The sequence below is a fragment of the Melospiza georgiana genome, chromosome 1 (assembly GCF_028018845.1).
Source record: "Melospiza georgiana isolate bMelGeo1 chromosome 1, bMelGeo1.pri, whole genome shotgun sequence".
Lineage (NCBI taxonomy): Eukaryota > Metazoa > Chordata > Aves > Passeriformes > Passerellidae > Melospiza > Melospiza georgiana.
This window is the reverse complement of record NC_080430.1, coordinates 180,780-193,311: the sequence shown is the minus strand read 5'-3', so window position 1 is coordinate 193,311 and position 12,532 is coordinate 180,780. Positions and strand designations below refer to the sequence as shown.

At 55.9% G+C, this 12,532-nt stretch overlaps 1 protein-coding gene across 1 annotated transcript; it reads right to left on the bottom strand.

Annotated features, from left to right (window-relative positions):
• Nucleotides 1-1,289: 1,289 nt before the first annotated feature.
• Nucleotides 1,290-12,532, bottom strand: ASB10 (ankyrin repeat and SOCS box containing 10). The gene is made up of 6 exons (XM_058033858.1): nt 12,320-12,532; nt 9,823-10,078; nt 4,963-5,230; nt 3,985-4,489; nt 2,170-2,283; nt 1,290-1,934 (listed from the first exon to the last, which is right to left on the bottom strand). The coding sequence occupies exons 1-6, from the start codon at nt 12,530-12,532 to the stop codon at nt 1,749-1,751; spliced, it is 1,542 nt and encodes a 513-aa protein (XP_057889841.1). The 3' UTR covers nt 1,290-1,748.

Below are 12,532 nucleotides of genomic sequence, written 5' to 3'. Positions count from 1 at the left end.
GTGTGCAGGCTGCCTTCAGAGCAGGACACCAGGCCAGGCTGAGGCAATCCCAAATTGTGCTGCCACCAGAAAGGGTAGACCTTCCTGTTTCTGTTCGTCCTTCGCTCACAGACATCATCTGGCTAAAAATGAACTCTCTAAAGTGGTGATTAGACTTTGGGAACAAGATCTCCAACCCTGATCACATAAACAGATGACCTGAGCAGACAAGCAGGTTCAGCCAATAGGAAGGAGGTAACTTCAGACTCCCTCTCCACACTGGTGCACGGGAGATGCACCACTGGCCCATGGTGAGAGGGCAGGCCATCATCCACGTATTTCAAAAACTTTGGCTCCCCTGTACATTTCATGCCAGTTTTGCAGATGGTTGTGGTCACCCCAAGCCAACACCTCTCTGACCCTGTGTGTCATAAAGCACATATCCTGAGATAAACCATCTCTATGCTGCAATAGCACCTACTATATAAAGGCAGGCACAAGTGCTTCCAGGCACCTTGTGTGCACCTGTAGCACATGAACACATCCCCGTTAGCATTCCTGCTGTGGCACATCAGCAGTGCAGGCACATTAGGAACAGCAGGATCAACCTCTCAGTGTGGTTTGGGGCTCACATCCCCAGAGCAGCAGGGCTGAGGGCACAGAGCTACAGCCCCTGTGCCCAGAGAGGCAGGAGCAGAGAGCACCCCTGGGTCTGTCACACAGCTTTCCCTCAGAGCAGCATGTTGCAGAGTCCTGCTGTGGCCGTGGCCGTGGAGAGAGGCCTGGCAGAGCAAGTGCAGCAGGAGGAGGGATCCACTGCCCTGCACACCTGTGCCAGCCACAGCCCTGGTGCTCGGGCATTCCTTGAGCCAGAGGCAGTGACGCAGCTTACAGCAGATCTTAAAGGAGGGACAGTGCCTCCTTTTCTTCATAACTGTGTTTTATGTCACAGGACAAAACATTTCCCTTCACCTTGTCGAGGGAGTGGTGCAGCCCAGGCAGTGTGACCCTGCACAGTGTGACCCTGCACTGTGCCCTGGTGGGAGCAGCAGTCCCAGGACACATTCCTTCCCACCAGCAGCAAGGTCCTCAGTGCTGCACAAGCACAGTCACCCTGCCCCAAGCTCCTGAGCCAGGTAACCCAGACATTGCACCTTCATGAAAGGGGCTTGACTGAACACCCACCACACATTTCCCTCTGAGAAGCAGGTGGGTGCACAGCTCTGAGTGCACATGCCACCCCCCACTTGGCATGTCAGATGAGCTCTGTCAGGACAATCTTAAAATAAATGAAGTCATGCTCAGGTTGGTTTGGTATAAAGAACAGGATTTATTCCAAACACCTTTGGGTACAGACCAAGCAACTTGACTAAAGACAGGACCACAGCAATCATCCAGGGCACCAGAGTTGCCTAGTACAGGCTAGGGTATTTGGATTTGGGATAGGGAATCTGCTAACCTGCTACTAAGCCTGTGATCCATGCAGTGTCTTTGCTCCTTGTACCACAAAATTCCCTAATTCCCATACCTCCTTTTGTTAGTCTGGAGTCTGTCTGGATTAGCATGGACAAACAGAACACTCCCAAACAGGTGCATGATGCCGAGCACAAGGCTGGCTGGGACCGGGACCCAGCAGCAGGCCTGGCACAGGGGGCTGATGTGGCCAGGCAGGATGGATTGAGGGGAAGGGGGGAGCTGCCAAAGCACAGACTGCACTGGCAGGTGGAACATGTGCACAGAAAGGCACAGCAGGACTGGAACTGCCACCCCTAGTAGAGAACGTCCTCGAAGCCGAGCAGCAGGAACTGGTGCAGGGCACTGGGCAGATGCAGCTGGGACAGGACCAGCAGCAGCCGGCCCTCCAGGAGGCTCCTGAGCGCGCAGCGAGCCAGGTGCTGCAGGGAGCGAGGTCTGTGCCCCAGGGAGAAAAGGGACTGGTAGAAACATGGGTATTTCTACAGAGAGAAAAAAGGAGCAGAGGCATGCACAGCTGAAGATATCACCCTGGGAGCAGAGGTAGAACCAGACATCCACTTGCCTCACTATGGAGCATCCTCCCCATCGCCAACAGCCCCATCCCTGTGCCTGCAACCCCCCTGGCCAGCCCCAGCGCCACCCAACCCTCCCTGGCAGAACCCACCAGGGCCTGGACACGTGTTCCTCAGCAGCAGCCAGCACTGGGTCCCTTACCTGCACCACCTCTGCTGGAACTGCTGCCAGCCAGTCCTCGGAGACGCGCACGTGGCTGTAGCTGTTCACCAGGGCCTCGATGACACGCGGGCAGCTGTGGCAGCACCGCAGCACCTGGCACGGACAGACAGACGCCTTGAGAGGCCACCTGGAACAGGGGCTGGACAGTGCTCAAGGAATAAAGCAGGGATTGATTAAAAGGCCTTCAAAGGATGCACCTTGGGCAGTACAAGAGCCTGCCTGAGCCTACACCCAAGATGGACTCCGAGTCACGGGTTGTCATATTTTTATAAGTTTTGGTCCATTTACATATTGTGGTTAATTGTCCAATTACAGCTCCAGGTTATGCAGCCCCATCCTCCCAGTTTGCTCTCCTCAATTCACTGTTGTTTACAGGTTTTGGGCCTGAAGCTGGAATGGTATCCTTGGTTCTGGGGCTGGAAAGGGATTGTTTTGTCTGACCAAGCTGTGAAGAGAGCTTGCTAACACTTTATGTAAAGTTCAGAGTTATACACTAATGCAGTACAGAATCTGGAAAATATGAAAGCTAAAACTTAAGGCATCAAGACCAGGTGATCATCATCATTTGGCAAGATCCTGCAAGTCCCACTCACCTCCTAAAGTACTGCTCAACCAGATGTAGTAAATCTGATGAACTCCTGTCCTTCCCTCATTGTGACCCAGGAGAGAAAAACCAGGGCAGGTATGGAGCACCAGAGCATCCCTCCTTGCAAAGAGGAGGGCTGAGCCATCACTCAACATGCACAGCACGGCTGCCTTCAGCACAACCCACAGCTCCTCCTCAGACACAGAAACCATCGTGCATGGCTGGGGTGATGATCCCCACCAGCTTCACTGCTGCAAGGAGTTCATAAACACCAACACTGCTTTGAACCAGACTCCTTACCTCACATTGCAGTAGTTAGAGCATGAGCCATTCCAGGGCAGGGACTGGCATTCATTTTGTGATCAGACAGAGCACAGCACACCATGCCTCTTTTGAGGGCCACATCAGGGCTCAGGGATGCAGGATTGTGCCTCTTTGGCTGCAGAGACATCTGTACCTGTGTCTAGAGCAGTACTGGGCCCACGTCAAGGGTGGCACAGAACTGCAGAGGACTTCACAGGTATTTGTACATCATCTCTGGTGTGTCCCACACTGGTGTAGGTGCAGGTGACACACCAGTGCCGTGTACCTAGCAACAGTTCAGCCTTTGGAGAGCACCCCACCCAGGCAAAGCTGCACAGAGGCAGATTTCCCTGGCTCGGGGCTGCCACTCCCCATGGCCCAGGCCAGCAGTAGCTGTCAGAGTCTATTCTGGCTGTACCAGTGATCCTCATTATCTGGCGTTAATAGGAGATTAATTAGTGTTAATTGTTGATTTTCCTGTATTTTCCCAAAGGGGAGAGCAATCTGCTGATCTCCGGGCTGGGTAATTATGCAGTGCTCAGGAATTAAGACAGGAAATTAACCCTTTGTCTGCGGGTGTTTTGCAGAGACAGCAGGAGCTGGAGGGTGTGCCCCCGAGAAGAAACACCTCCAGAGGAAAAGGGCCAACAATTTCTAGAGCAAGTAATTATGGAAACTGGGGTGAGTGCTGTCTACACAGCTTAGCAGACAAGCAGGAGAGTAATACAGCAAAACACACCCCAGGAGAAAGCATCAGGGATTCCCAAGCCAATACCGGCACTTTTCCCGGACAGGGCAGGGCAGGGCAGCGAACAGGCTGCCTTGGAACAAGGCCGGCTGTGACAGGAGGGCCCAGGGGGCCCTGGTGCTGCTCGCAGCCTTCCCCTCCCGCCCAGTCCCCGCACCTTGAGGAGGGAGCCCGGCCAGACGCGCACGGCGCCGTGGTTGAGCAGCGCTCGCACCACGAGCTCCGGGCGGTGCTCCCGCCGGTAGGCAGCCACCTGCAGGATGTTGTGCAGGGCCGTGTTGCCGCCGTAGTTCATGACATTGACATTGGCACCACGGGCCAACAGTAGCTCCGCGATTTGAGCGTTGGCATTCTTGCAGGCCAGGTGCAGCGGGTGCTGCCGGTCGCGGTCTTCGGCGTTGACGCTGGCACCGCTCTCCACCAGCAGCTGGCACACGCGGTAGTAGCGGTCCATCTCCTGGGGCTGGTGCTGCTGGGCACAGGCAGCATTCAGCGGCGTTTGCCCCTCCTTGTTCCTCAGCTCCAGCTGAGCCCCGTGGCGCAGGAGCAGCTGGACGTGCTCTGCCAGGCCGTGCCGCGATGCCACATGCAGCGCTGTGTCCCGCTCCTCCTCCGTCTGGCTGTTCACACTGGCACCGTGCTGCAGCAGCTCCTGGACACACCTATGTGGGCCAAGGCGACTTGCTGGCCATTCCTCATCTCCACCTCCCAGCTCCCACAGCTGTACCATCCCAGCTTTTCCCCAGAGTCTGAAAATCCCTGCTCCTCGTGCCCTGGAGCAGTGTTTTTAAGCCGGGATGACTGGTGAGCAGAGATGCTGCCCACCCTGTGCAGCTAACTCTGCACAGACCTCCCAAGTGTTGTCACACCTGTGCCTGCTCACACGCACAGCGGATCTGTGCAGGAACACCCTTAACATTACAGTGAGACCACTGGCTCTTCAGCTGCGCCTGCTAAGGACACGAGCTTGCAGTCACCTGCTGGAGCTCAGGGCTGATCCGGGTGCAGGAGCAGGCACCAGGGCCAGCCCGCTCTGCACCCACCAGCCCACCCTCAGGGGTGAGGAGGGACCCTACCACACGGGACTAGCCTTGAGGGGCGAGAGGCTGGCTGTTCCCCGGCAGGCAGGACTCACCCGATGGAGTCGGAGCTCTTGCAGAGGTGCAGGGGCCGGTGGCCCTGCTCAGACACGGCCTCGGGGTCGGCCCCGGCGCGGAGCAGCAGCCGCGCGCAGGCCGCGCTGGCGGCCGCGCAGGCCTCGTGCAGGGCCGTCCTGCCGCCCGGGGCCAGGTCCACGGCGGCGCCGCGCAGCAGCAGCAGCCGCAGGCACTCCGTGTAGCCCCGGCCCGCCGTGATGTGCAGCGGCGTGGTCAGCTCCTGCTCGTAGCTCAGCGACCACAGTCCTGCGGGGAAACAGAGCTCAGGCAGCCACGTCCAGCCGCGGTGCACAAAGACGTGCCCTTTTCCTTGAGGTACATCCCCTGAGAGACGGGTGTTTCCCCTCAGGGGACATCAAGGCCCTTCCCTGCAAGATGCTGCACTGGGACTGGCCCCAAGGCAGAGATCCCTGGAAGGCGCTCAGGCCACACGGCCGTGCAGACAGGGAGCCCCAGGGAGCAGCAGAGGCTGCTCTGGGCAGCGTGCCCTTCACCTGTGCCTCAGGGGGGACGCGGGGCTGTTCTTCTCAGGGGTGCAGCAGATGGAGGGTCTGGGGCACGAGCAGGGCTGATGGCAATGAGGTGGCTGGGCCACACACTGTGTGTGAACCACCACGAGCACAAGGAACCAGGCTGTAGAGATGTGTCAGAGCCAACTACCACACACACAGGGATTCAAACAAGCCCTGAGCAGGGTGCAGACAACAAGCTACAGCAGAGCTGGACATCTAGAGCCTAGGAGAGAGCAAGGGGCTGAAATGTGCCAGCTCTCAAAGATGCTGACCCAGCACAACCCACAGCTGAGCTGGTGCTTTCTGCTGGCTGACAGCCTGCAGATGCTACAGGGAAAATTCTCCTTAAACTGTGCTTCTTATTGCCTACCCAAACTGAGCTGGAGATATCCCAGACTGCATGGTGTGTTCCACACTGCATCCTCTCAGCTCCTTCTTGCAGAGGCAGTACGTCACCTGTGTTTTCCAGGGCCAGGTTCAAACTGCACCGTCTCAAAGGTCTAACTCCTGTTGTGATAGCCATCACAGGCTGTCCTGTTGTGACAGGACCATCTCAAAGGTCTAAACCATGTTGTGTCAGTCTGGCACAACCCGCAGTGGGAGCCCACAGCTCCCAAGCACTAAAGACAATCCCTGTGGGAGGGACCAGGGTTCCTGGATGCACCCTGTGCTCTCAGAAACAGGAACCCCTTTCCACAAGGAACAATGGGGAACCTGACCACATCCCCATGCTCTTGTTCCCATTCCCACTGCTCTGCAAGCCAAGGAGCACCCGTAACCCAGAACCCCAGCAGCAGTGCCCTGCAGCACACAGCCCATGCTGAGCCCCACTGCAGCCGTGTCCCACTGCACACAGCCCAGGCTGAGCCTCACAGTCCAGGCTGAGCCCCACTGCAGCCATGCCCCACTGCACACAGCCCAGGCTGAGCCCCACACAGCCCAGGCTGAGCCCCACTGCAGCCATGTCCCACTGCACACAGCCCAGGCTGAGCCTCACAGTCCAGGCTGAGCCCCACTGCAGCCGTGCCCCACTGCACACAGCCCAGGCTGACCCCCACTGCCCAGGCTGAGCCCCACTGCAGCCATGTCCCACTGCACACAGCCCAGGCTGAGCCTCACAATCCAGGCTGAGCCCCACTGCAGCCATGCCCCACTGCACACTGCCCAGGCTGAGCCCCACTGCAGCCATGTCCCACTGCACACAGCCCAGGATGAGCCCCACAGCCCAGGATGAGCCCCACAGCCCAGGCTGAGCCCCGTTGCTCCCCGTACTCAGTCCGCGGGGGTTGAAGCGGTAATTCTTCCACTCTTCCAGGTCGCTGCTGTCAAACACAGTGCTGGTGCCCAGGTTGTTCTGAGGATCTCCGAGGATCTCGGCTATGGTGCCCTGATCCCCAGCCAGCAGGGCCTGCCAGAACACCTGGGCAGGGCCATGTGCCTGCCGTGTGCGGATGGGCTCCTGGCTCTCATCTCTTCCGCCTGTGGTGCTGCCCATAGCACCCGAGCAGGCTCTCCCCAGAGAGCAGGACAGGAGCTGCCGGTGCACCCAGCCAGGCTCTGAGGCACAGCCCCACCGGCAGCCTTGTTTGGGCCGAGAGTCTGCCTGCCTGCCTGCCAGCCCAGGGCGTTCACAGGGAGGGGAACACATCATACCCCTCTCTGGCTCAGGCTGGGCACAGCTGAAGTCTCAGCTGTTCTATTCCAGGAAACCTTGTGACCAAACGCTGGGGCCAAGAGGCTGATAAAGGCTCTCCACTCAGGCAGCAGTACCTCAGCAGTGCCCTGCTGTGAAGGGGAGACCTTCAGGGAGGGCAGGGGAGCTTGAAGGGTAGAAATGGGGACGAAACGTTGCTCAGACGATAGAGATGGAAATGGTTTCATGCCTACTCAGTGTATTGCCCAGTGCTGCCCAGACCACAACAGCATGACCCCAGCAGCTCCACACACATCTCCAAGCCTTTGTTCACCTCTTGGCTCCGCATATGTCTCCAGCACTGCCACCCATCTACCAGTTGCACCTGAGCCATTGGCACTAGGAAGATTTTAAAATAAGCTACAGGACAGCTAGTTTTAATCAAAGCCAAATAAATGGTAGAAATAGGTAAAAGGATGGGAAAAGTTGGAGGTAATTGTCTTTTAGACCCTCTCCACTTCCTCCTCTTTCTTGATATCCAGCCTTGCACAGAGCCCCTGCACAGCTTTAGTGCTCCCTTTCAGCCCTCAGACACTCCCCTGGCTTGGCTGCTCACTGCAGGGCTGTCACCTGAGCTGGTGCTTTCCTCTGAGCCCACTCGGCTCACACAGCCAGCCTGCCCACCCGGGTCACAGCAGAGCGTGCCCTGCTCACTGGCATCAGCACCGTGCACATACTGGCCACACCATGTGATCCAGAGAACATGTCAAACTGCATGCAAGGCTAGTGGAGTTCAGTCTAATTTTGTGTCATGGAACTACTCAGATCATGCAGCTAAACACCAGTTAAGTGACCCCAACAGACCACCAAGCAACAATTACCAGAAGACCAGAGCCGAGTGTAAGACAGGGAACTTTACCCTTCTCAGTAATGAAAATAAATGAGCAAGTCCTATGCTGACAGCATCCAGTTTGCTCTATGTGTGCAAACTTCACCTTGTCTGACTGAAATGTACCTACAAAAAGGTAAAGAAAGGGAAGCACCTGGCAGATGTTCCCACCTGATGGGACCCTCTATTTACACAAGGATATAAGCAGGTATCCCATGGGAGCCTGAGGTTCCCAGTCACACACCAGGGAGGCAGCAAGTGGTGTAAGTATCAGTGACACCAGACAGTTTACACTTCCTCTGGGCACCTTAAAATGCCAGCAAGGTGATCTGGGAAGGACAAGGTCACTAGAACCTAGCGTTAAGGTCACTGAGTTCTGGGAACCTGTCCCTGCATGGTCAGTGAGATATAGAGACAAGCCTCAGGTAGCATGAAGGTTTGGTTTGGTTTTTGTTATGTATTCTTATCTGACAAATTTGGCAGCACATTTTTGCTCTGTGCTTGAGGAATAATCTTGTTTGGTTGAGTTTTTCACGTCTTGAAACTTTGTTGGTTAGAGAAATTTCTGCATGAGGTTGTTTCACGTTGTTCCATTTTCTCTGGGGCACAAACTTTTACCAGCAGAGAGCCTGGCTGCTCCAGTGCCTGCCAGCCTGGCACAAGACAGGAGTTACCACACTCAGTCTGTATTTTACTGACTAATTATCTCACTTACACAAAAGTGAGTGGGATTTCAGTGATTTCATTTCTAAATAGACTGTAACAATTCAAAACCCGGGTCTTACAAATCTTGCAACTCAGTCAATAATCTTCCCCACTCTCCAGTAGCAGCATGTGCATTGGCAAGCCCACGCACCCCGTTTGTCTCTTGCTGCAGTGGATCCCCACAGAATGCTGTTGTCTGTCTCAGCACCAGGACATTTGGCCTGCTCCCCTGGGAAAGCAGAGCTTTCATTTCAGCTTTGTCAACAGCTCTTCCATTCTCCTATGGGTGGCTTTTGCCACCAGCCTTCTGTTGAGGAGGCTCTCCACCAGATTTGCCCTAAACCAGGACAAATACAGTTAAAGGCCTTCCCCACTTGACGCTCTTAAATTCTGGGAGTCTGCCTGCACCAGCTCACCAGGTGACAGCAGCAAGAGCAAGGGCACACCCAGGCTGCCCAGCACACCTCTGCCTTGGACACACACACCAGCTGCACTGCTTACTGAGGAGCTTACAGACCATACTGATGAGAAGGCAAGTAAAAGGGACCAGAGAGTGTGGAAGCATATATGGTAGCCCCAAGATGTGCCTGGACAAGGTAGAGATGGACAAGTGAGATGTACAGATGGAAAGAAACACCAAGAATTATCAGCTCCTGCCTCCTGTCACTGAGGAAAGCTTGCTTCCACCATCTTTCTCATAGACTGGATTTCTGCTCCCCTTGTAAAATCTGTGTCACAGAACAGAGCAGCATTCTGGTGCCTCTCCACCCATGCACACTCCCCACTCACAGGTATTTCACATCCGTCCCAGCAATCTCTAACAGGACAGTCCTGAGGATGTGCTTCTCCAGCAACTCTTCCAGGGGCCCTATTCTCATTATTTCCCAGTAGATCTGCCTCATGCCACCTTCAACAAGCCTGCTACTACCTGTTGTACAGCCTTGGAGACTTCCTTCCTCACACAAAAGCTGTTCTTCTCAAGTCCTTCTTCCACCACTGGGGATTCCTTTCAATATTTTTCTCAGGTGCCTGAGCCCTATCCTTGGACCCCATCCTGGGCATTTTCTATCCCCCCCATGTCCCAGTCCCTCCTACCCACCACGTTTGCTGCTGGTCCAGCGCAGCACATCGCCCCTGGTCTCGATGATGAGATTGATGGCGGAGCTCTTGGTGAAGTACTTCTGCACCATGTCCAGGTCTCCAGTGAAGAGTGCATTCTGGACCAGCAGGTCCTGGCACTGCAGTGGCTCCAGGCGGCCGAGCTGGTGCCCCCAGCCATGAGGGCTCAGGCTGAGCTGGCTGTGCTGGGAGCTCACACTGCAGGAATCCTTCCAGGGAGCCGGCTGCAGCCGACGCTGAGGGGCAGGGCGGAGAGGAGAGGTGCAGTCCATCACAGGTAACTCACCAGAGGAGGCTGAGCCACACAGTGAACGAGCTATTACAGCAAAGACCCTCTTGCTCAAGGGTTTGTCCTCTGCAGGCTGCTCCTGGGTTCCAGCTCCCCTGCATCTGGCTGGACTCAGGCAGAGGCCTGAATCACCCAGTATAAATAGCCTGGCTTGGCAGCTCCTCATCACCACCTCCCCTTCTTCCAAGAGCTTATTTTCAGCTGCTGGGTGCAATCACCAACACGGACTAGGCACAGAGAGGGGTGGCAGGCAGCCTGGAATGCTCTTTGTGCTTGCTGGCTCTGCAGAGAGCCCCTGCTCCACACAGTGCTCCCACTGAGAGAGAGGCAGAGCAAGGTGGGGCAACCATGGCAGGGAGGCAGGTGGGAGAGGGCACTTGGGAAAGGCCTGGATCAGACTCGGGCTCAGAAGTCATAAAGTCCCAAGGACAGAGCTCTTCCCCACAGGGGCCAAAAGAGCCTAACCAGTACCACACACTGCTCTGGAATCAGCCCCTTCCTGGGCAGCAAGGCTGGCTGCCCACAGGGCTGGGCAGGATACAGAAGGGCAGAGGGGGGAGCCCTGAGGAAAACACCTTGTGCAACACTGTCACATTGGTTCCAAACTGTGGCCAAGTTCTTCATGGTGTGGCTGGAGGCGCTGGTCAAACAGGGAGCCAGACTGCTTGTGTTCCTGTTGGCAGCTGTTTCCAGAGCAGAGCAAAGAGAGCCTTGAAGCTGAAGATGGTCCATGAACCAGTCCCAGGACTGGGATCATGCCAAACATTCCCATTGCCACAGCACAGCTGCTCTGTGCCAGTGCAGCATGCCCTGGTGCTGGGCTGGGAGCACATTCTTCTCCTGAAGGATGCAGTGGCTGCATGTCCAGCTCCACTGTGGAACCCACACTCGAGCTTCGGTCTCCCCCAGCCAGGTGAGGGCTCAGAGCAGCAGCCCTGACTGGGGGAACTCTGAGCACAGGAAGTCTGGATTCCCTAAGACATGAGGAAGAGGACAAACTAAGAACTCCTAGTTCCTCTCCAACTGTCTTTACAACTTGTGCTGTTCCTAGAACCAATGCCATCATTTTCACCCAGCTAGGGGCTTGGGACCAGAATCCCAAACAAGCCCCTCTCACTCAGCACTGTTTCCACACCCAAGGGCATCCAGGAAAGGTCCCTGGGAGGAGCTCCCCACCCATTACCCTTGCTCACACTCAGCATTTCACACTCCTGGGTCTGCACGTCCTTGACTGCACCAGCTACCCTGGACGTTTTCTCCCATTCCCATGGCTAACAACAAAAAAAATCCCTAAAACCACTTCAAACAAACCAATCAACACAAAACTACATACAAAAAACTCACACAGAAAGGAAAAAAACAAAAAAAACAACCACCAAAGCCGCAAAACACAAGCAGACTCCTTCAGCATGTCCAAACCCTGCACCACAGGTGCCAAGCAGGAAAGTCCACAGGGACACTGAGGGCACTGAGGGTCCTCAGGTGCTGGCAGAGAAAAGGGTGCCAGCAGATCTATTCATTTCCAGCAGAGCCATCCATTTCCTAGCCAGAAGAACAGCCAGCTGGGTCACTGAGAGAGAGACAAATGTCAGAATACAACATCTGTAAGTGCACCTGGGGCTTTCATCCTCACCCCGCTAATGTTTGGTCACAAGGCAGCACTGAGAAAAACCACAGTGGAGACCCTGGCTAGGAGAGTCTGAAGATGGTCAGGAGGAAGAGGATAAGGACTGAATACTGCTCTGTCCTCCCACAGGGGATTTCCATCCTGCATGGCTTGAGGGTGCCCACACAGCAGTCAGAGAGAAACAGAAAGAGCAGCAAGGCCACTCTCCCAGCCAGCACTAACCAGCACCCACAGAACCACTGCTGCTGCTCCATCAGCTCCCTCACACCAGTCCCTCCAGCTCATGCATGGACGTTCAGGGGCACAGGCTTGTCCTCAGCTTCAGAGCCAGCACAGGACAGCTGACACAACTCCAACAGTGCCCTGAGCACCCCAGCTGAAAGCCCTGCGGCTTCAGGGTCAGGAACCTGCAGTGACACAAGTCAAGGGCTGGTCAGAAAGCGATCACAGGTGAAGGCCAGGAGCCCTGAACAAGAGTTCCATCACCAGGCATGGTCCACACACCTCCATTCCCATGGACAGCACCCAGGTGCCGTGACCTGGCTGTGCCTTATCCCTCACCCCAGAGGACACCACGTCTATCTTGTCACATAAATGTCTCCATAAGGCCAAGCACTGCAGCCATGGCGGAGGAGAGGCATGCAGAGCCTCAGAAGGAGGCTGTGGGGAGGGAGCAGCGTGCGTGGAGACGAGCCTGTAACGAGTTTGTAATATGCATGTGTGGCACGGCCCGCGCAGCGTCATCACAATGGCACAGGCACTTTCCCGCCTCAT

What these genes read in the sequence shown, in the direction of transcription:
- ASB10 (XM_058033858.1), bottom strand. Translation starts at nt 12,532, where the DNA reads ATGAGGCGGGAAAGTGCCTGTGCCATTGTGATGACGCTGCGCGGGCCG. An exon ending in TAGACGTGGTGTCCTCTGGG is followed by an intron (nt 10,079 to 12,319) that starts GTGAGGGATAAG and finishes CCTGCCCCTCAG; the next exon opens with CGTCGGCTGCAGCCGGCTCC. An exon ending in CTGGACCAGCAGCAAACGTG is followed by an intron (nt 5,231 to 9,822) that starts GTGGGTAGGAGG and finishes GTTTCCCCGCAG; the next exon opens with GACTGTGGTCGCTGAGCTAC.